At 44.4% G+C, this 26286-nt stretch overlaps 1 protein-coding gene across 2 annotated transcripts in view; it reads right to left on the bottom strand.

The window, feature by feature from the left end:
* Positions 1 to 2628: 2628 nt before the first annotated feature.
* Positions 2629 to 26286, bottom strand: part of dock1 (dedicator of cytokinesis 1) — a 250829-nt gene continuing 227171 nt past the window's right edge. For both annotated transcript variants that reach the window (XM_036532118.1, XM_036532109.1), the window contains exons 47-52: positions 15972 to 16109; positions 12859 to 13001; positions 10543 to 10741; positions 5827 to 5986; positions 4713 to 4864; positions 2629 to 3563 (exon numbers count right to left, since the gene is read on the bottom strand). In XM_036532118.1, the coding sequence (XP_036388011.1) occupies positions 3468 to 3563; positions 4713 to 4864; positions 5827 to 5986; positions 10543 to 10741; positions 12859 to 13001; positions 15972 to 16109 (888 nt within the window). In that variant the 3' untranslated portion in view covers positions 2629 to 3467. The remainder of the gene's footprint in view (positions 3564 to 4712; positions 4865 to 5826; positions 5987 to 10542; positions 10742 to 12858; positions 13002 to 15971; positions 16110 to 26286) is intronic.

Genomic DNA, 26286 nt, shown 5'->3' on the forward strand with positions numbered 1-26286 from the left:
AAGCTTATTCATGCTTTCATGTGTGGCAATCTTACAATACATGCAAGGCTCAGTATACAGCAGACATGCATACAGTATCTAACCAGTGCACATATACATGGAAAAAAATTAAATTCTTAAAAGCAGACAGCCTCAAGAAGCTGTTTCAGACAGATGTGTCATGCAATGTAGGGAGACTGTCAGTGGGCTTCGGTGACACAGACCTCCTATTGACCTGAACTGAGGTGTCATTTTATTAGAATTTTAAAGTTTCCAGGAGACCGAGTGGTAATATAAGCCTTTTGCCCTCCTGGCTGACCTGAATGCCAGCCAAGGCGTAATTTCTTCTGGAAAAACTGACATTCACCCATTTTGCCAGCAGAGTGGTGGAACGGCTTACTCACCACTACAGTTCCTCAGGAAGTTATCCAGCTTTATAAATTGATGTGATGCAATTTCCTCTGCATAAGGGCATCTGCTATGCAAATGTAATAAGTAGCCCACCTCCACATGGTGTGGTTCTCCTTCAGCTGGAGAGAAGACAGTGAAAGCATGAGAACTCCATAGTTCCCCCTGAATTCAGTAACACCAGTCAATAACACCTGTAACAATAATCTTGGTTCAGCATTCTTTTACAAATATTGTGGCAAATATTTTGCTTGGCACCCAAGACTAATTTAACACTCCGATGTCGGCTGGAGTTAAAAAGTTCCTGATCTGTCATGTTAGCGGTAATGTTTCAGACGACAGTTAGTATTCTTCAAGCAGCTTTGTCGGCTGAGAGCTTGAACCCGATCATTATACAGGTTGTTAAAGCCCCCCCCCCCTCAAGCTGACTTGTAAGCCAGAAACATTCATTTGACAGTCAGACACAAGCAGGCGGGAACAATTGTGAGAACAGCAGATAATATTAGAAGCTGTGAGCAGAGTTTTGAGAAAGGCGGAAGACAGAGATAAGAGACAAGTGCAGGCTGAGCAGTGAACTGAGCCACAAAAACAGAGAACAGCTGGCGCACTGCTGGAGGTGAGCTGCTGCCCTTTTTTATTCCTTAAAGAAAAATCTGTTAGCAAAAATTTTATGTAATTGGATGAGGGAACATCTAAAAACTCCTCAAAAAATCTTATTTTCTTCCAAAATCCAATTAATCACACTGCTCTCAAAAAGCTACATTTCCACACAGAAATTAAACTCGAGGCTCTCATATCCCCCCTCTCTTAACCTTAATCCCCCTCTCCCTGTCAGTACTGGATTCATATTGAGTGGGACCCAGATCTGACCCAGTATACAATACTAGTCAAAAGTTTGGACATACCTGATTAAGATAATGGGAAACATTATGCTTATGCTTGAAATTTGTTTCTTAGACAAATAGAGTGACAATGTATGAATGCATGACTAGTTTTGACTATTACTGTACATAGAAACGACAGAGACATTTTCGCTATTTATAAAATCTGCTTAAGATGAACTGCTTCACTGTATGCAGGTATACAAGTATACAGAATAAATAACTTTAAATACCTTTGCCTGGACAATGTCATATTCTTACAGCGCATCATACCGTACATTTGACCTGTAATCTGGGTCCAGCCCTGGCACTAGTGCTCTTCACAGCTGGCTGCAGAGTGAAATTCAACCCACTGTAGCAAACACTGACAGACTGCTGTTCACTGAAATATGTTAACAATTTCACATCGCGTTTGTGTATTGTCGTTGGTGAATCTTCTGGGTGGTCTTTTCGGGGGGCGCTTTCAATTTTGACACTGCTGGCTTCTTCTGGTTTATTTGCTAAAATTGGTCACCTGGCATTTTATTCCCAGAGTAATGTACGGAAGGCCTAAGGACATTTGAGCTCGCTCTCTGACAGACCCTTATTTGTCTCCTGAGGCTCATAACAAAATAGCAGGCAGAGGCTAAATGAAAGGCTAACTGAAAAGGCATCAGAGCTCGCCTTTGGCTCTGAGTAAATGCTGGTACACCTGTGTTACTTTGATTTATTGGTACTAGCTGTGTAAAGATACCCACACCGTATGAGAGTGTCTGTAAAATCTTCATTTCTGCTGACTTTGCAGAGATGTTTAGGAGTTCGTGTTCTGAATGAACACAGCCTGATGAGCTATTTACTTTTGCTAGTAAAGCCAGACTTGATGTGTGGTGAAACCCCTAGGAATATGGGCAAAGCCAAACAAACATGAAGAAAGAGGCTATTTGTAACAGGGGGTGGGTACTATAAATGCAAACCCTGGCTTACAGCAAAGATCCTGTATTGTAGCAAAATACAAAACTACAACTTTTTCACTGACAACTTTGTTCTTGTGACCAAATAGTTCTGTCTCATCACCATAACTTCTTAAATCCTCAACTGCTTCCACAATGACATGAACCTTAATAGGAAGAAAGACAGCATGGGTTGTCTCCCTCATTTTCACGGTCATATGCTGTAACAGCATCATTCTGTTTCTGTCGAATGCTCGACAGAAAACTAGGGAGCCTGTGGTTAAAACTGCCCATACCCGAAGGAGATTCCCTCAGTCACACATTACTAAATGCACACGTATCCTTTTCCTGCTAATTTCACCCCTCATCAAGATGAGCGCAGCTGGCCGGAGATGCTTCACGGTCTTCTGAGCAGTGAAAGAACCTCAGCCTCTCAGAGACTCAGTCACTGGCTTTTATTAGAATTTAGACGGACAATCTACAAACTGGAAAAAGCACACAATCATTTTTAAAAATACATACATTTTAAGAGTTTATTCAGAAGTCAGTAGTGAATTTGGAATGGTCAGATTATTGGAATTGATGGTTACAGCATTCTATTACAAGTCCTATACATTGATAATACGAAGGGAGTTAGTTGTACACACTCCAAAACCCCATTATTAAATAAGTTCCATAAGAGGTACTTGTATACCAGTTCTTTACAATCCCTGTCATTTTAAATGCTAGAAGCCCTTTTTTGGATATGTCTGCCAGTTAATCTAATGCAGTGTTAATACAAAAAAAATGCATCATAAAATTTGCTGTTCAAAAAAAAGTCATAAAATCATATATACAAACCACTGTACATAATGGGCATATGGGGTAAGCTAAAAACAAATGGTCAATTATGATTCAGTCAAAAGCAATCAATTCCTGAAACTGGTTCTGTTCTGGACATGCGTGTCTTTGTCAGTGTATAAAACAGAGCAATAACTCCTTTAAGCACTCGGCGTGCAGGTCTGGAGTGGTGCGGGGAAGACTGCATCAACACCTCAGCAGCTGACGACCTGATTAAAATTCTGCGCTACAGAAGAGATTCCCTTTCGGCTGACAGCATCATTGCACCGAAGAGGGAAGAGAGAGAAAAAAAAAGAAGATAATTTGAGAAGACCTGAATGAGGTATTCATCTTGTCAAGCGAGTGAGGGCGGGATGGGAACGGTAGAAAGAAAATATTACAGCTCTCTGTGTTCAGGGGATGATAAGGCTTTTTTTGTTATTGTCTTTGCTCATTGTACGATTCCTGAATCGATCGATGTCTGCTTCCTTGTGGTCTTCGGCGGAGGGGGAGGGGGGGTTTTACTGGGCAAGGGGGGAGGCAGGTGCTGAAAAACAAACAACAAACAACTATTAAACAGCAATATTATTTCTCTCCAGCCTCACTGTCCTGTAGTTTTTTATTTCACAAGAAGCAGATTAGATTAACTTGGAACTGGTGATAAGGTACAGCCTCGAGAGGGAACTGAACATCGCCCTGCCCAGGCTTTAAAGCTTCTTAGCAGACGCTTTGGAGACCGGGGGACCCTTTGTGTCATTTGTGAGTCCCGTTGCCACCTGCCAACAGCCTTTCAAAGTTTTCCTGGCTTCATGTTCAAAAAGCAGAGCCAGAGACGCCGGCATAAATATTCCGAAGAGGTGCGTTATGGATCTGCGGTTTGGGGATAAGGCAGGGGGAAATCGTGGCTTGTCTCCACACTGCTGTGGGCCTTTTATGAGCCTGCGCTAGGATGAAAACAGGCGGGGCTGCCCCCGTGCTCTTTGTATCTACAGGTGCGTTTAACACAACCTCACACTCATGACCCCAGGAATACGGTGCAGTGAATGGTAAAGCCTGGGGACGGAGGAAAGTTTATGATCAGTGGCGCTAACGGTCATTCGGGGCACCCTGAATGTGACAGCGCGGACAGCAATATCGGCGCTCCGTCGGGTTCCAGAGATGCTGTCTCCTCAGCCACCGAGCCCCCCAGTCCCCACTACATCACTGTCACCCGCGTGCCAGTTATCTGTGCAAGGTTGTGTTTTACTACCTGTCTGTAAACCCGCGACAGAGGATAAATAAGATTGGTTAACGAACTGGCAAGAGGAGAGTTGCTGAGAAGCTAAGCGCGTCTCCTCCGAGCGACTCGGCCCCCGAAATGCGCTGATTAACACCGGGGGAGCCCTGATGTATGTGAGGGGTAAAGTAATCAACCCATTAATCACGCCACCCCAGCACCAGGCTGAGCAAAAACTCCCATAAATAACCGGCCTGCTCCACAGGGGCACTCCCCTGGGACGGAGGCGGGCACCGTTCTGGGACTTCTTATTGCCCCTTTTTTTTCTAAGTCTTGGGGGAGTAGCGACTTTCAAAAGATGGTAGTGGGACTCTATGGGCGTGTGCACGTCATGTTCCCCGGCTCTGGCTTCATTTGTTAGTCAGGCGGAAAGTCGTTAGGAAGTCCATACTCTCCGCTTAATTAAAAAAAATCACGTACCCTTTGATGTGGCGGGGGCGGGGGAGGCGTAGTGGGAGTCGTCAGGTCTTGATTATCCACCAGGTTCCCGTAATCGGCCATGCTGCCTTTCACAGGGAGAGGGGGCGGAGTGTCTCCTTTCTCTGGGCAGCCCATCCCGTTCAGCTCCAGATCTGCAGCCAGCAGAGGACGCTGGTGAGAACAAGTTCAACGGGCCACAAAGCACACAATTCCCTCCTCATAAAACAAATTCCACGCCACGTAACGCATATATTTACACCAAATATGTATTGCGCCGCCTCTCCCACAGGATTGTGGGAATTGCTCTGATTATTTTTGGTCCGCTAACTACCTGCTCATTTTCAGAGTGGAGCAGAGTAAATGAGAAACTTCAGGCCATGTTGATGATGAAATACCATGAAATGTCTTCACTAGGGAGTATAAAAGTACAATGGGGAGGATAAAACAACAGGGAGAGAACAGGAAGAGCGGAGACAGAGAAAGGAACACAAGAGAGGAGGAAATGGAGAGGAAATCTTGAGAACACTTACATGTGTTGGTGATGGTGACATTGTTTCTCCATTAGTCTTACTACATAATACAGGCAATTTTAATTTCAGCATTTCACCTGTGGTGATGCTATGAGTCTCTCAGTCTAACCACTCTCATAACACCTGTGCTCTTGTGACCAATACGACATTACGTATGATGGATAGCAAGATCAATACCATTAACACATGTGAGTGTGTACCAATGAAACTACCACGAAAGAGGAAGACACTGTAGCTCCATTTGTTTTGTCCTGAATTTTTCGCAACGCAAATGCACGCATGTCAGGCTAATGAGATGGACTGAACTGAACAGCAGCGAGGGGGAATGCTAAAAGGAAATGGGTAAGTTAAAGGGCCCACAGTGTAGCACAGCAGGAAGGAACAGGGCTTGTGACCAAAAGGTTGCTGGTTTGATTCCCTGCTGGGGCACCACTGCTGCACCCTTGGGAGAGGTACTTAACCCAGAATTGCCTCAGTAAATATCCAGCTGGATAAATGGCTAACGTGAAAATTGTAACCCATGTAAGTCGCTCTGTACAATAAAGTAATGTAATGTAAAGGAGACGGTGAGGGGGGATACTCACTGGAGCCTGTGTGGAGGCTGAAGGCCAGCTTGGCTCGGGGGGTGATGGGAGGGGGGGCTGGGGAGGACGTCGGGGGCCCCGGGGACACAGAGAGGCGCCGGTCCCCGCCCAACAGGTTGATCACCTGACTCTTTGGTCTCTGGGGCCTGAGGGGGCTGATCTGAGAACAGGGAGAGAGGAATGTTAAAGACATTGGAGAAGAACACACTGGACCACAGACCGCTGCATGCAGTCACTGCCAGCAGCAACTAGTTTAACTGATAACACTTTAATCAACCTTCATTTGCCAACAGCCTTATATTTATCCTGGTTTATTTGCTTCACACTATGAATCCAGGATACAGTGCAGTCTATGTAGGTTAAACTATAGTCTGAAAATAAAAAAGTAATAATCAGCAATATATGTATTTATCCTGTGTGTTCATACATTTTCATAAATGGTACAGCATTGTCTTAGCAACTTCAAGTGACATACAGATTCAGTTTGCAAGGCTTCCAGATGGTCTCATGATGTTAGCATTCCCTCCATTGCTAACTGAAATAATTTTTGATCTCACTTTAGGGGGAGTGCAAACTCAATTAAATTGCACTTCCTCTTTCCCCTTTTTTGGAGAGTTCAGACAGCAAGAGATATTCCTAGAAGTGATTTGGCTGCAAGGGTGACATGTGACTACGTGTCAGAGGGAGCAGATGACTGACTGTCACTTCAAGCCCTGAGGGTGGATTTGCTGAAATCAGTGAGACCGTAATAGAGGTGCATTAATATGAGCAAACACACCAAGTATGGATGTGCCCTTGCGACTTATTTTAAGGAGCGAAGGCAAGTGTCTGCAGTGTGAGTTCACTGCCTGTTAGTTTTACAATAAGCTGTTTAAAAAGAACAAGAAAGCACTTCATTACTCAGCGGCTCTGTTCGGTTATCCTGTGAACAGCAAACTAAATATGACTAAACATATAAACATATATAACACATAAACATATTTGCAAACTAAATATGACACAAGCTTGAGGACACCGTGTATCACGCAGAGGTAAAAAAAAAAAAAGTACAACAAACTTTTTTCAAAGTGGGAGTAAAAATAAGAACTACAGAGGCAAAGCGTCTTTCGAATTGCTTAAACAGGGAGTGTGGAAACGTGACGATATTCATAGGGTCTTCTCCCTCTCCCTCCGCAAACCCTTGTCTGTATCAGACTTGAGCTGGCTGAGCTCTGTGGGTTGGCTGCCTCACGGTTAGCCGAAGGGATGGCTCTTTCACTGCAGGGAGGACTGCTGATAAGCGTGCAAGGAGCCCGACACACCACCAGAGACGGGGGGGGAGTTCCACACTGTGATCTTTATCTTAATTTCATTACGACTGGTTTGCATCCCTGTGGGGGAGGGCTCTGACACCCACTGCTGCTGAGATAAAAAAGAAGAAGAAAATCCCAGCCTGAGGAAAGAGACAGTGAAATGCAGAGGAAGATATTTAAGTGGTAACCAAGTAACCAAGATGGCCGACTCTCTTATCAGAGATAATGTACAGTGACCAAGATGGCAGACTCTTATCAGAAATACTGTATAATGACCAAGATGGCAGACTCTCTCTCAGAGATAAGACATAATGACCAAAATGGCAGACTCTATTATTGGAGATACTGCCTAATGGCTGAGACGGCAGACAAAAATACCGTATAAGCAGCAAGATGTAGGACTCTATACTTCCTGTTCGCAGCTGTGTCCCTGTATAACTGAAGCCAATATTCTACCACCGGAACTTCACAGTCAAACATTTTCAAGAAGGAGAGGAACTCCTCACACATTACTATGTATCTTTGTATATCCAAACCAAAGTTCTTCTGTGACAGTTGATTTATCACAGATAAAATTTTTGTGCTGTGTTATCCGCATAGATAGACAGATGCATACACCTGGTAGAAATTGCCAAGCGATGCAACAGAGATCAAACCAGGTTGACCAGTCAATCAAAAGGGATAATGTGACATGGGGACAGCGGGGGACTGGGGGGGACTGGGGGGGACTGGGGGGACAGTGGGGGACAGTGGGGGACTGTGGGGGACTGGGGGGACAGTGGGGGGGACTGGGGGGACTGGGGGGGACAGTGGGGGACTGGGGGGGACTGGGGGGGACTGGGGGGAGTGGTGTGGCAGGCACAATGGATTGTAACGGAAACTGACTTACTTTTGTTAACAGCCCAGTGAAAATCACCTGGAGCCTGGTGTTGATGACATCAAGAAGGAACGCATAGTCTACACTGAGAAGGAAATGCATACAGTGCCCTCAGAGGGATGGAGTAGTGCGCACTCAGAGGGAGGGCGTAGTGTACACTCAGAGGGATGGAGTAGTGCGCACTCAGAGGGAGAGCGTAGTGTACACTCAGAGGGAGGGCGTGGTGTACACTCAGAGGGAGTGTACACTCAGAGGGAGGGCGTGGTGTACACTCAGAGGGAGGGCGTGGTGTACACTCAGAGGGAGGGCGTGGTGTGCACTCAGAGGGAGGGCGTGGTGTACACTCAGAGGGAGGGCGTGGTGTACACTCAGAGGGAGGGCGTAGTGTACACTCAGAGGGAGGGCGTAGTGTGCACTCAGAGGGAGGGCGTAGTGTACACTCAGAGGGAGGGCGTAGTGTACACTCAGAGGGAGGGCGTAGTGTACACTCAGAGGGAGAGCGTAGTGTACACTCAGAGGGAGAGCGTGGTGTGCACTCAGAGGGAGGGCGTGGTGTACACTCAGAGGGAGTGTACACTCAGAGGGAGGGCGTAGTGTACACTCAGAGGGAGAGCGTAGTGTACACTCAGAGGGAGGGCGTAGTGTGCACTCAGAGGGAGGGCGTAGTGTACACTCAGAGGGAGGGCGTAGTGTACACTCAGAGGGAGTGTACACTCAGAGGGAGGGCGTAGTGTGCACTCAGAGGGAGGGCGTAGTGTGCACTCAGAGGGAGGGCGTAGTGTACACTCAGAGGGACGGTGTAGTGTGCACTCAGAGGGAGGGCGTAGTGTACACTCAGAGGGAGGGCGTAGTGTGCACTTAGAGGGAGGGCGTAGTGTACACTCAGAGGGAGGGCGTAGTGTACACTCAGAGGGAAGGCGTAGTGTACACTCAGAGGGAGGGCGTAGTGTACACTCAGAGGGAGTGTACACTCAGAGGGAGGGCGTAGTGTACACTCAGAGGGAGAGCGTAGTGTACACTCAGAGGGAGAGCGTAGTGTACACTCAGAGGGAGGGCGTAGTGTACACTCAGAGGGAGTGTACACTCAGAGGGAGGGCGTAGTGTACACTCAGAGGGAGGGCGTAGTGTGCACTCAGAGGGAGTGTGCACTCAGAGGGAGGGCGTAGTGTGCACTTAGAGGGAGGGCGTAGTGTACACTCAGAGGGAGGGCGTAGTGTGCACTTAGAGGGAGGGCGTAGTGTGCACTTAGAGGGAGGGCGTAGTGTACACTCAGAGGGAGGGCGTAGTGTGCACTTAGAGGGAGGGCGTAGTGTGCACTTAGAGGGAGTGTACACTCAGAGGGAGGGCGTAGTGTGCACTTAGAGGGAGTGTACACTCAGAGGGAGGGCGTAGTGTACACTCAGAGGGAGGGCGTAGTGTACACTCAGAGGGAGAGCGTAGTGTACACTCAGAGGGAGGGCGTAGTGTACACTCAGAGGGAGGGCGTAGTGTACACTCAGAGCGAGTGCACACTCAGAGGGAGAGCGTAGTGTACACTCAGAGGGAGGGCGTAGTGTACACTCAGAGGGAGGGCGTAGTGTACACTCAGAGGGAGGGCGTAGTGTGCACTCAGAGGGAGTGTACACTCAGAGGGAGGGCGTAGTGTACACTCAGAGGGAGGGCGTAGTGTGCACTCAGAGGGAGGGCGTAGTGTGCACTTAGAGGGAGGGTGTAGTGTGCACTTAGAGGGAGTGTACACAGAGGGAGGGCATAGTGTACACTCAGAGGGAGGGCGTAGTGTGCACTCAGAGGGAGGGCGTAGTGTGCACTCAGAGGAAGGGCGTAGTGTACACTCAGAGGGAGTGTGCACTCAGAGGGAGGGCGTAGTGTACACTCAGAGGGAGTGTGCACTCAGAGGGAGGGCGTAGTGTGCACTTAGAGGGAGTGTGCACTCAGAGGGAGGGCGTAGTGTGCACTTAGAGGGAGGGCGTAGTGTACACTCAGAGGGAGGGCGTAGTGTGCACTTAGAGGGAGGGCGTAGTGTGCACTTAGAGGGAGTGTACACTCAGAGGGAGGGCGTAGTGTACACTCAGAGGGAAGGCGTAGTGTACACTCAGAAGGAGGGCGTAGTGTACACTCAGAGGGAAGGCGTAGTGTACACTCAGAGGGAGGGCGTAGTGTACACTCAGAGGGAGTGTACACTCAGAGGGAGAGCGTAGTGTACACTCAGAGGGAGTGTACACTCAGAGGGAGTGTACACTCAGAGGGAGGGCGTAGTGTACACTCAGAGCGAGTGCACACTCAGAGGGAGGGCGTAGTGTACACTCAGAGGGAGAGCGTAGTGTACACTCAGAGGGAGGGCGTAGTGTACACTCAGAGGGAGAGCATAGTGTACACTCAGAGGGAGGGCGTAGTGTACACTCAGAGGGAGGGGGGAGTGTACACTCAGAGGGAGGGCGTAGTGTGCACTCGGAGGGAAGGCGTAGTGTGCACTCAGAGGGAAGGCGTAGTGTGCACACTCTCTCCTTGAGAGTGGCCAGACGGAGTAGGCAGCCACCGCACACTCACCGTCTCTGACAGAATGACAGCCTCTGCTGGCTGCATGGGGATTTCCGTGGCCTTCAGCTCCTTGTCAAAGATCTCCTGGTGCTTGCTGTTCCTCTTCTCCTTCTTCTTCTCCTTCCTGTCCTTCTCTGGCTCCTCGCGGTCCAGCTTGTCCTGAGACTTGCAGTGCAGTTTCTTTGGCAGGAGAGGCTCTAAGGCAAATCTGGGAATTACAAAAAAACACACCCAGAAGAAACAGGAGTCATACAACGAATGGGAACCCAAATGCAAGGCTAGCAGCTCATGTTCAGTACCAGTTAAACTACTTACTACTTCACTACTTATATTTGTCTAAGAAACAAATTTCAAGTATTTAAGCATAAGTCTTTAGAGTCCAAACTTTTGACTGGTACTGCATTTTCCACAATAGCTGCAAAATAACTGATGGACGGGCTGTGATATACCACATGAATTTAGATAGAGGGAGACATATGCACTGATATACACTGTTGTAGACTTGCAATGACTAGCAAATGTAAAAACTAAAGCTTTTTATTTTGCTAAAGAACATCAGTCAGAATTACTTTTGATTATCCTTGTTTGTTTTTTAATTTATAAGTATAGGCTACAGGGGTTTTCTGTGATAAATGATGAGCTATTGATAGCTACGGTTACCACACATAAAGTAAGCATATCTATTGATAGCTGTAGTTACCACATGCATATATTCCTAAAGGAACCAAGAGCGCACATTTGCCAAACATGCTTAGTCCTAATTTTTCTCCACGAGACAGCTGGAAAAACCATGAACTCAGTGAGTCAGCCTAGTTCCATATCTACAGTGGAAAAGGAATATTAGTCACTGTGGGGTTCTATTCTTACACCACATACAGTTCAATAAATTACACTGGGGCCGCTATAGATTTGGCAATATTTTATGTACATAATCAGGTTTTCTGCATTGTGGAATCTGTCCATGTGCGAGAAAACTCAGGCCCTAATCAGAGTAATCGCAGTGCAGTGTAATCAATCTTTTTCCCCTTACTTAGTCGTAACAACTTTCTCATCCCAACAGATGGCAGTTCACTCCACTGTAGACAAGAGTATGAGTACATACACATACACACAAATACGCGCACACACACACACACACACACACACACACACACACACACACACACACACACACACACACACACACACACACACACACACACACACACACACACACAGACAGACACACAGACACACACAGACTTCAACAAAAAACAAAACCAACAGGTCCCCCTGAATCTACAGTGCATAATCCTTTATTATTAATGTTCTGCTCTACTGAAGCTAGAAAAATGGGAGTTTTTGATCATTTGATCAATCATTTTGATTTTCTCATGAATGCACTGGACAAGCCCATTTTACAGTATCACCATAACATCCTTGGAAGAATGAAGTTGTTAGTGAATTCAACCACTCTATGACACAGTAATGGGGAACATCAAATAAATTTAAATTATTATAAGACCTTTCACAACCAAACTATCAGAGACTTGGGGAAAAAAAAACTAGATGTGATTGTTGGCATCTATGGGGACTGATACTTAACATACATAGTGTCATAAACTCTTCCAAAGCCAGATATGAGGAATCATAAAGAAACTACAGATGGGAAAGGAAGTCTGTTGGCTGTTATAAACAAGGTTCTGCCCTTTATTTTAGACTGGCTTTTTAATTACTGCTTTTAACAGTAACCATTAATGGATGTTAAAAAGGCACTCCTCTGGATTCGTGTTAATATCATCCACATTTAGCTTTTAAAAGCTAGCCACTCCATTTTGTACTATAAAAGTGTAGTAAACCAAAGGAATAAAAAGTGCAATTTCTCTGTATGTCATTCTAACATTCCATGACATGTTTATGCGCACGATGCCACGAGGGTTTTTGTTTAAGTGTTAGTGCTCCTAGGTCTGTAACAGCTTAAAAGGCACCAAGAGTGGCTCTATGAAAACATAAAATCAATGAAAAAGATTTAGCTGGACATATTGTACCCAGCATGCATTGCACGGTCCCTTGTGAAACACATTGGCCTTTTTTTAACCCTACAAAACCTACAAATACCGCAAATAATTACCCACAAAATAATTTTGTTCCCTTTAATATGAAACTCTGCATGATGTGACATTGTAAACTGGCATTATTATCGGTAGTGAAAATGTGTAATAAGACTCCATGTAGAACACAGATTCCTGATGTTGTTTACTGACTTTGGCACGGACAAACGCTATGCCTGACGTCCTGGAGTGCAGTACCAGAGAGAACCTGAGGAGACGCTGTAGAGTCACCTACCCGTCTGAGCCTGGTCTGGAGGGTGAGTTGTCGGAGGAGATGGAGGTGATCGAGGCGACGGAAAGGGGCCTCTGGGAGGAGGGCATGGTAAAGGAGCGCACCATGGACCGTGGACGGGTGCCCCGCCTCTCATCCGCCCCTGGCTGTTGGAATACGTAACACAAAAGCTGAAGATACTGCCACCTAGTGCCCTGGGGGGTACATGAACAGCAGTCAGTAGTAAGCACAGTAAACACTACTTCAGGCCTCATTTGGCATATCCTGATGTGAACTACTGTTGAACAGAATTAACATATAATACAATAACAAATAAATACACAACAATACTTAAGACTTAAGCTTTGCTGTCTCACAGACAAAGTAGAATTTTGGATTTGCATACATTAACCTGGAATTTACATGCTAAAAACAAAATTAAGTATGCGGGTAAACATTCCTGCAGCAATTCACGATCACTGTAAAACAGATTAGCACACATTAAAACAGCTACAACGTGACTACCTGGTTCATCCACCATTCGGGAGATATAATCATCACGTCTTTACAAATATCACATAATGAAACCCTTATGTCAGTATTCATTGCTCACATTACCCCCCCCCCCCCCCTCTCCTGTGCTCCATAGAAATCGCTGACACTAAGCAAGTGAGTACACAGAAGTAATAAGTGGAGATACTGAGCTGCTCTGCAAGCAAAACCAGCAACTGCAGCCCTCTTCACAGAGGGAGGCTGCCAAAAAACAGGACGCGGTTTATTAAGCCATCTGACATGAGATCGGGGAAGGGCAGCACGCTGTGGCAGGGGCTCTGACCCATTCGTCCAATGAGGTGTGTGTGCGTGGTCCGAGCCCCGCGGTCCCGTGGAGCGGAGAGCGCTGTCACGCGCCTCCCCCTGCCTGCTGGGGCCTTGCTCGGTCTCGGCCGTCCTTGGTGCGGAACCGTGCGGCGTATTCATCGCACGCGCTGTGCGGAGAGGGGGGGGCCTCGGGGGAGCAGCAGCGGGTGACCGCCGTGATTTATCTCATGTAAATTCCCCTCGCTGGGTAATCAATACCTGCTGCCCTGAGTCCGTCCCCCCCCCCCCCCCCCCCCCCAGGGTCCCACACCGACAGCCCTCCCTGTGCAGCCAGCTATTTGGGATTTCTGCCTAGCAATTGAGCAAGAGTATCTCTCAGAGGTGACAGACGGGCCGCGGTCGAGCTAAGGGAGGGGAGCTGTGGAGAACGCCGTTACCACGTCGTCTCTATCAGCAGGCATGCTGGGAGACAAAACACAAGGTGGGTTGAGTGCAAATGGCTCGCATGACACAAGCGGTGTGGCAATGGAAAAAACTGTGCCGGTACATCCGTATTACTCCGGTAACCACCAAACATCCAATCACAGCTCCTGTTCCATGTCTCATTTCTAAAAAAAAACGTTTGAAAGAGATTAGCTTTTCTCGTTCTGATCAGAAGGAAAGCTGTTCTGCCACCCTTGTACGCCCTGCACAAGCTGACAGATAGATAACTCCTCCTCCAAAATCACCACGCTGGAGAGAGTACTCGGTGAACTCCTGTTTAATGGTGTACTGGAAGCGGGTAAAACTGTAGGAAGATACAACATAATAAATACATGAATTCCTGTGTACATCAATAAAACAACCATTAAATGAGACCTGAGTTCTTTTAAGTGTGAAATTTACATGCCATTTTAACCTGTGCTTTGACAAATAACTAAAATGAGTGTTTTAACCATTTTAAGTGTTAACTATGACAATGGATTATCTTATCCTGCACATACTAACCAACACATATATCGTAAACTCACATTAAAACATGAAATGTCACTCAAGGCTTTGTTAACAACACAAACATACCGACTGTGCATCCAGGAACATGAAACGTAACAGATAAAGAGAATTGTCGTGACCAGAACATCTGAAGCCTTTTCTAACTTTTCCATTAGCTAAACACTTCCTGAAGAGAAAAATGAGGTGCTGATGACATCATCAATAGGTGACTGACTCTTAAAGAGACAGTACGCACTTCACTGACAGCACAAAAGCTATCTACTTTAATTCCTGATGACAGTGTTCAAGGGTGAAAAAGGCTGCTGCAGTTGTCAACTACACAGTGCCAAAAGATCAACACCAGAAAACCTACTGTGGGTCATTATGGCGAAATCATAGAAATGTCCACCAACAAATGCCTCCATCACCTTGACAGGACAAAGTATTTTCCTCATTGATCTGAAAGGTCAACAGCCTTGCCTTAGGGCAATTAAAGAGCCTTCACCTCAGGCAATGATAACAGGGAAGAGTACCCAGGCCCAGGGGAGAAGGTTTGCCCTTGCAGCAGCTATAAGCGTCATCCTGACCACAGCCTTCTGACCACACACACACACACACACACACACACACACACACACACACACGGGCTAAGCTCAGCAGAAAAAATAAACCAATAAACAAACAAAAATCGATGCCACTTGGGTAGGAAAAAATTAAACCAAAACCCATATAAAAACAGGACACTGAACGGACGGATAAGAAAACTGCAGTGAGACAGAATTCCTTGGACAAACAAGGACAATAGCAAAACTGTAAAGAGTGTTTTTAATAAGAAATCTAAAAAAATTGAAGAAATGACTCTAATAGCACCACATTTAAGAGGGATGAACAAAATGGTCAGTTATTCAAAAGGGTTTTCTGTACGTTAAAGACAATCAATTTCTTCCGGTGACAGAAACATTGAACATTGAACACTGACGCATCAGCTCCTGTCTCTGGTCTTTATTGAACTTTTAGAGCACTGACAGCCTGCCTGGTAACCAGGAAACGCTCCCCTTCAATTTTTCTAAAGAAGGCCATTTTTCGGAATAGTCTCTTAAGGTTCCGCGAGCTCTCTGGAGGTCCAAGAGAACAAGTGATGATAGCTTTGTTTCTTGGAACTGGGTGATTTTGATTTTACTGAGAAAAACAATGTAGCGAAGGATTTCACACAATGAGGGCAATACACAGGAGATGGTCCTGCATTTTAATAAGAGGGCAAAAACACAGATACATTCTACAGCCGTCTGACTCGTTCTTCCGCAGGGACAGGCAAAGTGCGGTCAAAGTGCGGTGCAGGACCTTACCAGTGTCTTGACGCCGTACTGCTTCTCCACCTTCTCGCGGAGCTGCTTAAAGCAGGCCTCCAGCCTCTCGTGGAAGGGCCTCAGTGCCTCGGTCACCTTCTCGCCGTGGATGCGCACTCCCTCCGCCAGGTACGGAATCTGAAAGCAAAGCAGCATTCCAGGCAATTGGTCAAGATTCTGGCCTATTCGGCTGTGGAACGCTGGGCTGGCTCTTACTGACAGAGGACACAATGTAGACGTTTTGAGAGCAGTTTGTCTTGTTCGATAAAATACAAGCAACACTCATAAACTGTGCATTTTTTGATTGTTTATTGATTGTTTTTGTGTGTGCAGATATATTTTTTGTGCACATTCAACTTGAATTTCAGAACTTCATCTCCTTTATGTGAACAATACCTATTTTTGGAGGAACATTTCAATCACAGTCTAGCTGTGAGAACTCACGGGAGGGATTAAGACTCTGACAGCAAATGTTTAGGTAACACACGGGTAAAAGAAAAGAGAAAAATAAACGCACCTCACCTTATCCACACTAATATACAACATACAAAAATAAACCCCAGTTACACATATCATCCACAGGTCATCATCTAGCTTGCTTCAGAATGCCTTCCTTGCGGTTTCCCCCAAATTCAACAAGAAGATAAGCACAGCAGGTCAGAGAGGAGGTCTGGTCCATGGCCTCTGATCTGCTGAGAAATAAACCCTGGAGCTTCTAATTGAGACTGTACACCAGGGGAGCTAACCTCTCACCCCCACACTTACAAGGGAGAGCCTTCATTACCGTGGCTGAAATTCCAGCAAATCCCCCTGCTGACAAGTGCCCTGATTTGGAGAAGGCATTGATTTCTCATGGGGCAAAACATTCTCATTAAATTGCGTGTTTTTTTTCCTCCTCAAATAAAACCGTGATGCTCAGGAGACAATAACAGAATGAAAAAAATCCCTGCAACAAAAAGGTGATGAATTGGTTGAGGATTTCCATGCTTGCTTGTGTATGTTGGAGACATTTTACATTCCTCCTGAGGATGCCACAACCAACTGCACACTGCATTGACCACATTTCCAGATAACACATCTATGTAACATAGCACAGCCGTTTTACAACAGCTTCATCCACTCTGAAAAACACAAACACTAGACATGAACCCCCTTTTTTTTTCTAAAACAAGAAAAAGCTCTCGTTAAGAGCTGGAAGACCCAGACACCGGCGTCAGGACGTTCGCATGGCGACAGAGGGGAGAAGTTAATGGTTTTCGTTGCGCCGGCCCGGGCACAACGCAGACGCACACGCAACGCAGACTGCGGAGGAGAGACGCTTCCACTAGGGAAATCCACTAATTAAGGAAATGCCTCCGCAGTTCCCGTCCTCCGCCAAGATCAGCCAGCCTCAGCTGGAGAGTTCAGGTGAATCATGCGCTCAGGGAGCTGGCTGCCTCTGAGCGAAAGTACGGAGGCGCGGATGTGCCAAGTGGGTCGAACTCTCAGGGCGTCGGCGCAGAGAAACTGAGCAGACTGTTGGTTTGTGTAAAATGATGGCCACATGTCATAACAAGATAATTATTTAATTGCTTGAAATGCTTCAACTGTGTCCTTGTGAGTTATCTCACATGTAGACATTGTATTTACAGACACCCTGCGTGGCCCCACGGGGGATAAAAACCCAGGACAAGTGGTTGGTTGGCTGCCTCAACGAAGAATAAATCAACTTTAGGGCCGCCGATTTTGTGTACGTTTGGTATGTCCAATCTATCACTTTCCCTGAGAGTTAACGAGAGTCCATGGTAAAGATAAAATTCATTTAAAGGTCCATTTAAATGCATTTTAATATATGAAGGGGTGAAATGGTGAAATGTGATGTAAATTACTAATTATTTTTCCACAGAACAGCCCAAGGTGCACTTCAAACAGTCATGCGTGAAAATTGCCTTCATTTTCTCATGACAAAAGGCTCAACAATTGATCTCTAATTAAAAGCTGTTTTCAGGCCAAGCAACAGAATACATCTTAAATACAATTAGGGCCTGTCAAATGGTCCACAGTCCACAAAAATGTATGAGATGGCCAGTGTTTTTAAAGCATTATAAATGTAACACTTGCGTGCGTACAGGCCTGACACATACTCAACACACTCCCGTCTAAGAAATGTGTCGTACGATTACCTCAATATGTTTTATGTGCGAGCTTAATTAAACCGCTCCAGACATGACAGCTGTGCATCTTGAAGAATTACCATCATTACAGAGGGCCCTTTCCCTCATTAGGATAAGAACTTGTTCAGATATTGGGTACACGGTATCGAGTTGATGGGGAATTAGAATTTCTGTATGTAGATGAGCTGATTAAAAACATTCGCCAGCTGTTCCAATCGCTTGATCAAAAGCCGGGCTGCCCATTAAACTTGCTCTTCTGACCTGTATATGACACGCCGCTGTTGCTAGCACCGCACAGCAATAAAACCCATTTAGCACAGTGTTACTCAACAGTACACCAGAATATGGCACGTCTCCCTATCTGTCTCACGGCTTGTGCTTGTTTAACAACAGTGTCTTAATGGATCCCCACAGACCCCGGGCTTGTACTTGTTTCAAATATCCATTTGTCTGGCCTGTCCTTTGTTGTCACGTGGAACCATTCCATTCAGGGTGAGCATACTGTTGCAAAGGATCAAGATAAAAGTTACAGAATTGCCACAATATTTTTGCACATAGAACAGTCAAAATAATTTAGGTTTAGTGGCAATGTGTATCTGTGCTGAGTTCAAGCAGCGGTAATACATATGAGTTTTGAGGCATTCTTCACATTCTTGGAATACATTATTACATTAAAAAAGAACAAAAATAGAAAACACGAGTCAAATTAATTTCATACGGCAGCATATTGATAGCTTCAGAGTCTCTTTAATTCCAGTGTTGCTTTTTTACAGATCAGTCCTGCTTCAAAGACAAAGAGGGACTGTCAGAGCTGCTGTGCTCAAATCAGCCAGAAGAGACTGACACTGAAAAACTGATCACAGTTATTAATCCCCACAAGGCAATAGTCAAGTCAGAGCCCCTGAAAAGATCAATGAAACCCAAAGCAGAAATATTAAGCAGTAGTTTCATTGCGACTAAGCTTGTTACCTGTTACCCATAGCAACAGCTCCTCTTGTCTGAAACAGGAGTAATCACAAAGACCAACACAAACGCCATGCGATCAAACACATATACTGTAAATTCTGTCACTCATCTTATTGAGGTGAAGAAATGGTGCTGTATTTGTTGCACATAATTTGGGTTACAGTATTTTACTGTATATTGCATTTATGCTGTCTGACTGAAGATTATTTGAATGGCAAATGCAACCAGATTTAGAAGGTTGAAAAGATGGTACTACAATCAGTCTGACTGCTCCAAACTTGAGCTCAAGCAGTCAAAACAACATCTGTACATGTCCATGTTTCAGAACACAGCAGCCCACCTCTCTGTCTGTCTGTCTGTCTCTCTCTCTCTCTCTCAAATTCCCCAAGATACACCACCTTGGCTGCAGCTTTCTTTATGCATAACACATTCCAGCTACTGGCTTTTATATTGTGTGTGTGTGCATGTGTGTGTGTGTGTGTGTGTGTGTGTGTGTGTGCGCGCGCACACGCATACACTAAAGTTGGGGGTGGGGCTGTGAGACAGAGTGGTGATGTACAACATGCTGGCATGTGTGAGTGAGGGAGTAACTCCGTCAATTTGTCCCGTGTGCTGCACCATGTGAGTAAGCACCATGTGACTCTGGGAGAATTCTGCAGGGGACAAAGAGACATGACCAGAGCAGGTGCAGATGAAGTACGTTCACAAGACTTTTTACATTACATTACATCATTTAGCAGACTTGTAGAGTCAAGTCGGCATTCATTAAAGTAACTTCAAATTACAAAATTTACATCAATTTATATTTCAGTTACAATTACGAGGCTTGATCTTCCCCAGGCATGTGTACGGCAGGGAACATATCTCAAACACTACCTTCCCATTAAAATAATGAACTGAAAGTCATGCATACAGAGACACTTTCTGCCACATATCAGTAAAAAAATATAGATATCTAAAGATAGGAGTAAAAAATAACAGAAAAAAATACATTTTTGTCATTTAATGAACACTTTGTACTCCAATGATACTGATTGTACTTCACTGGAAACAAGTATTAGGAGTGGACTGTTTACAATGATGTATTTTATGAGGTACTGGGAGATGGAGAGAAATGGATAAAGAGAAAGAGAGCAAGAGATGGGGGTAGGATCTCTTATTTTCCTGGGTGACAGATTTTTCTTTTTTAATCGGTATCAGTGTGTTGTAGATGTAATGCTGAAACATTATTATGGAGAATAAAGTCCTCCAATCTTTTATCAGTATTTATGACAGGGAATGTAGTTTTAATGTGCAAAACTAAGAAGGAAAAATACACTGATTATCATGATTATCATTACACTGAAACAAGAGCAGGAATAAAGTGTTGCTCATCATTACAAACTTAAAAATGTTGAGTTAAACCACTTTTATATGCTTCTATGCTCATTTGTGTCTACCTGTATGAGGTCATGGTCCAGGTATGAATAATTTAGAGAGAGCAAGAGCGAGAGAGAGAGAGAGAGAGAGAGAGAGAGAGAGAGAGAGAGAGAGAGAGAGAGAGAGAGAGAGAGAGAGAGAGAAAGAGAGAAACAGAGAGAGAGAGAAACAGAGAGAGAGTACCAAAGATGTCTCTCAGATGAAGACTGAGTACTAACTGACTGGCATATAAAATCCTTGAAGGATGGTTACAAATAACACAGAAAACAAGTAAGGAAGACCATTACTGCCATTTGTCAGGGAGGGAAATTTCACTCGTGTTTCATGTCAACAAGCTTTTAGCTGTTCTGTTCAACTCCCCGCTCCAGAGGAGGCACCGTCTGTGAGCTGAGCCTGGAGAGACAGGCCTGCGCAGACAGATGGGCTGTGAGATCCCTGGTATTAAAACCACGCAGAGGGATTAAGGTCATTCATAAAAAAAAAAAATAAATAAAAAAAACTCTTTAAAAACCTCTTTAAAAACACACATCCCTTGGTGACATCCACAAAAGTGGTAAACTTTTTTTTATGTACAGCCAAATTTATTGTTCCTTTTTTGTATTACATGGAACTGTATTTGTATTAAAAAGGAAAGAGAATTTATCTGTCAGGGAAATAAGTATGTAGTCTGGCCAACTGTTGACACTTGGTCATCCTGCGCTTCTAACACTGACGACTCCTTATATGGCTTTTTGCTTGTGTTGTACTCTGCCTCACTTGTAGGTCTCTTTGGATAAAAACACCTGACAAATGAATAAATGTAAATGTAAATGTGAATGTAAGCGGGTCGCTCTCCTGTGAAGTCTCTATTCCAGATGAACTCTGGATCTTGATCACAGCTGTCCTCATATGTGTACACATTTACATTAACATTTACATTTATTCATTTTGGCAGACGCTTTTATCCAAAGCGACTTACATAGGTTACAGTTGTTTTACAATGTTATCCATTTATACAGCTGGATATTTACTGAGGCAACTGTGGGTTAAGCACCTTGCCTAAGGGTACAGCAGCAGTGTCCCAGCGGGGATTGAACAGGCAACCTTTCGGTTACGAGTCCTGCTCCTTAACCACTATGCTACACTGCCAGGGTACCCCAGTTGGTATAATGGCTATGCACCCCAAGCGGTAAAATTGAGGATGAGTGATCCCTTGAGGGGAAAGTTGGGGGTGGGGGCAGTGTTTTTTCCCCTAGATTTGTTTTAAGGCAGTATCTACATATCTTCACACGCACTGCTGTGACACCCTGCCAATGCCAACATGATCAACAATCCGTCTTGTCCTAGCTCTGCTCAGGATTAAAAGCACTGATCATCAGGTTGGTAATATAATTACCGACTACTTTATGATGTAGCTTTCCCAGATTTCAAAAGTTAGAGCAGATAAAGGACAGGACACAGCAAGAGGGAGAGAGAGTAAGAGAAACTGTTTTAGAACCTACGCATTTAACTAACAAAATAACTATTAAAAGTGTATACATCTCAGTAAATTTACTTTAAGGTACTACAGTTAGGTATATGTATTAAGTAAGTTAAAAGATGGGGAAAGAAACTGTATTTTGAATATCTCTGTTGAAAACTATGTTACTACCTAAACTATTTTACAAACAAAATAACTGTAAAAAGTACATCAATCTCAGTAAATTAATTACTGTACATCAGTAGAGGGAAGAGAAAGGTGATAATGACAGGAGAAAGAACGGAAGAGAGGGATAAAAAAATGGAAGGATACAGGAAATTAGAGGGTGAGGGAGAGAGTAGACGAGAGATGAGAGAGGGGGAGACAGAGGGAGACATAAGGAATGAGACGGGCTTGCTGGAAGAGCCACTCTCCTTTCAGAACAGCCGCTTTACTCCTTACTCATCTCTTTGGCGGTACTTTTTAGCTTAGTGTGTACACAGTTACTTGACAGGTCTGTGTGATAGACGAAGCAGAACAAAACTTTAATCACTCATGCCTTACCCCAGCACAAAAATCTGTTTCCCACTCTCATTTCCTAAATCCACACAAAGGGAGGCATGTTTAATTTACCACTTGTCAAATCCCACAAGCACAGCCAATTCTGATTTTAAATGGGCTTGTTTTGGACTGAATGGTGGCATGCTGGGTAAAAAAATGAAACAAATAATTAAAAAAAATAGTAACAGTGCCGAGTGAGTAGACAGATCTGATGATACAGCCCAGAGAATGACACAAGCATCAGCATCATTCACAATTAGAATTATGTGGGGCGGGGGGCTACCTGTCCTAAGTCAATCACAACTTAAAGGGATGTGTCTGCATTCTGCTCTAGCAGCTGATTTGAAAACAGTTTCATTACTTGTTCAACTTTGCTATCTGTGGAGTGACACACAGATAGGCCACCCCACTGACCAGCTATAAGCCAAGGTGTGGGATGAGGCCTGTATTTTTTTTTTAGGTAGACTGGAACACATTACTCTCAGTACTCTTTCCTTAGCAATCTCATGTATACATGTATCCCTTATGGTTTTTTTCAAAAGAAGACAGAGGCTATGGTGCAGCAATGGCTTTAAGAAATAAAGAGTCCTTCATTTTCATTTACAGTGATTTTTGCAGTCCTGATACAGTCCTTACAATGCTTCTTCCACAAGAATTATGAAAAATGAAAGACTTGCCAAAAAATGTATTAAGGTCTTATGTGTTAGGACATATATGAGGTCCAAAAAGAAAACCCAGAATAGGTACAAACAGAGGCAGAAATGGAGCCCTAATCTTAACACCCCAATCCCTTCTTTCACAACTGCTTGAGATCTTTAAGGAGAACAAGTCCTTCAAATGCCGTTACTCAGCAGCGGCTGACGCCTAACGACACTAAACACAGATGACGTGTTCCCTGTTCCAAACAGCTATCTGCACAAGGGTAAAAGCTGAATCTTAATGGCTCCGACAGCCAGCCACCCCACTAGGAAACTGCAGTCTGCCCCAACAACACGTGCTTCAAAAATTAAAGGCTAGAGTCATAATTTTTTTCCCATACATATCATCCCTGGTGAGCTCTCTGTCTGCAGGTGGCTACGTGTTTAAACAGAGACACCCTAAATGATCCGCTGCATTTCGGCAGCTGTGATAACTCCCTATCAGTCAAGGCATATGGTCTTTTCTGAGAAGTAGGTCCGCGTGCGTGTGTGTGTGTGTGTGTGTGTGTGTGGGGGGGGGGGGGGGGTTTAGATTTTACAATTATTTTGTAAAATCTAAAACTCGAATAATGTTTTTAATTCTTGAACAAGAAATATTTGCAAAGATCTGTGCAGCTGATGAACAATGGTGCAGCTGTGATTTCAAATGAAATTCAAATTCAAATTTCAAAAAAAAAAAAAAATAGGGACTACACTGAACATCCACTGCCAAAGCCCCATTTCATGCCAGGCAAAGTAAAATCACATCTTATTTGTTTAAAGTGCTGAACGCATACTGATCAGTGATTGAGTTTCGAGAAACAGCAGGGAGGCTTATGCAATTAAAAAAAATGTCTCCTGATCCGTACTTGTTTTCAGTACATCATAAGCTGCTCTTAAAAGGCAATGGGCAAAATAAAGAGGCAGAGAGAGTTGCACTGATATCTAGCCAGGAGTGCCAAAATGCTATGCAAAGAACTCTGGGTGTTAAATATAAGGAAGCTACACAGCCAAAACAAACAGGAAAGAAAGCATTTAACATACTCCTTTCCTCTACTCCTTCACAGTCTGACAGCTTGTGCACTGTGTTGTTAAGTATTTCTTTCCTGATGCCAGTGTGTCCTATTGCAGCTTTAGATTCACTGGATCTACAGATAACTTACATTACATTATTGTCATTTAGCAGACCTTCTTATCCAGAGCGACTTATGTAGGTTACAATTTTTACATGTTATCCATTTATACAGCTGGATGTTTACTGAGCCAGTTCTGGGTGAAGGACCTTGCCCGAGGGTACAAAAGCAGTGCCCCAGCGGGGAATCGAACTGGCAACCTTTTGGTTACGAGCCCTGCTCCTCACTACACTGCCACCCCATATATATGATATAGGATATGATGTAATGAAGATGTGGTATGTGAGAGCTGCCATTCTCCTGGAAAGGCTGAGACTGAGTGCAGAAGTGTGTGAGCACATTCTTTTGCACTTATTCATTTGATATCACCCCTTTATGTTCACGGAACAGACTGAAATGGTCCTTGGAGATTTATATTTAGCATTGAAAAAGAGGGTTGCTTGAAAGATTCTTGGCAATAAAAAAAAAAAAAAAACTTTGTGATGATGTACACAGCCATGCCAACAAAATGGTTCATCTGTAGCTCAGAACACATTCGTCCACGACAGATATTTCGTACTAACAAGGCCTTAGGACAACAGAGTGACATTTCAACGCCATCAATGCCAAGTTTTTAAAAGAATAACACTGGTTTGGCCTTGCTTTTTATCAGGCTGTGGTGGGGAATGTCCTGGCGCAGCTGTAGTATTTCAATGCAAATAACTGTGATGTAGAATTCACAAAATGCACAATAAAAAAAAAAAATCCAGTGACAGGTGGATGAGAAACAGCAAGCAGCCTAGCGATGCCAGCTGGTTAAGTTTGGTGCGGGACGACTCCCAGGATTGGGAAACAATCCAGATTTCCCTCCCCGGAGAGTTCTGGAGAGTTCCGGAGAGTTTGTAGATTCCACAAGAGCAAAGGCCGCGTGTTCTAAAGAGAGCTGCTGATGGAGGGTGCCATGCGGGTGGGAGATGATTAAAGCAAGGTAACAGTGGGAGGTCCTGAACGCTGCACACCTCCGGGCCCTGCAGAACATGCAGATCTGAGATCCTGAGAACACGCTGTTCAGAGCTGCTACTTCCACCTTGCTTTGCCTGCAACACTTCAGCTGAGTACAAGGGGCCGAGTTCAAAAATGCTCGAATCAGCACAAACTCTCTTTCGTTATAATCCTGCTTTAAAATACTGGGTTACAGTCGTAACCTTCGGCTATGTTTTTGTTTAGACCCTCTTTACGGCATTCCTACAAAATCCAAACATTTGGCAAGACTCTGACACACAACAGCTACACTGAAGACGTCGGGGTGAACTCTACCTGACTTCCACAGAAAGGTTCACTAAAACAGAATTTAATTCAAGTCCACAGTTACAGCTGTAGACCAATATATTACATTACGGATATTATACTGTATCACATGCTCTTTGCAAGTCACTCTGGGTAAGACCATCTGCTAAATGACAAAATGTAAATTATACTGCTGCCCTTTATACACAACAGTTACTACTAGCGACAGTTCAGCAAATGATTCCTGTAGCAAAATGACAAAGTATGGCTGTTGTTTTTAATCCTATATGTACTCCCTAAGGTGGCCCTACTGTAAAAGAACACTACTTCTCCTCTTCCTGCTTGTCATGTTGAGCCTTTTGGTGACCTTTGGTGAAGCTCTGTACATTTGAACAGGCAAGTACCTAATATATGGATCTGCGTCCATAGGTTTTTTTTTTTTTTTTGCCTAAATAAAATATCATCTATCTGAGCACAGTGCAGCACACTGTTAAAAATTAATAGTGGGCTGTTGCATTACCATCTTGGCAATTTTTACCTACAGAGTGGCATCATACATATGTATACTCATTAGGATTACAGGCCCCGCTCATCTAGCTACTGATAATAACAATGAGCCAGTCATAGCGTTAACGCAGGCCTAACTGTAATTCAGTTTTCAGATTGGCACTGGAGGCAGAGGATAAAAGACAAACTGCATTC

This window comes from Megalops cyprinoides, chromosome 1, assembly GCF_013368585.1.
Source record: "Megalops cyprinoides isolate fMegCyp1 chromosome 1, fMegCyp1.pri, whole genome shotgun sequence".
Classification (NCBI taxonomy): Eukaryota; Metazoa; Chordata; class Actinopteri; order Elopiformes; family Megalopidae; genus Megalops; species Megalops cyprinoides.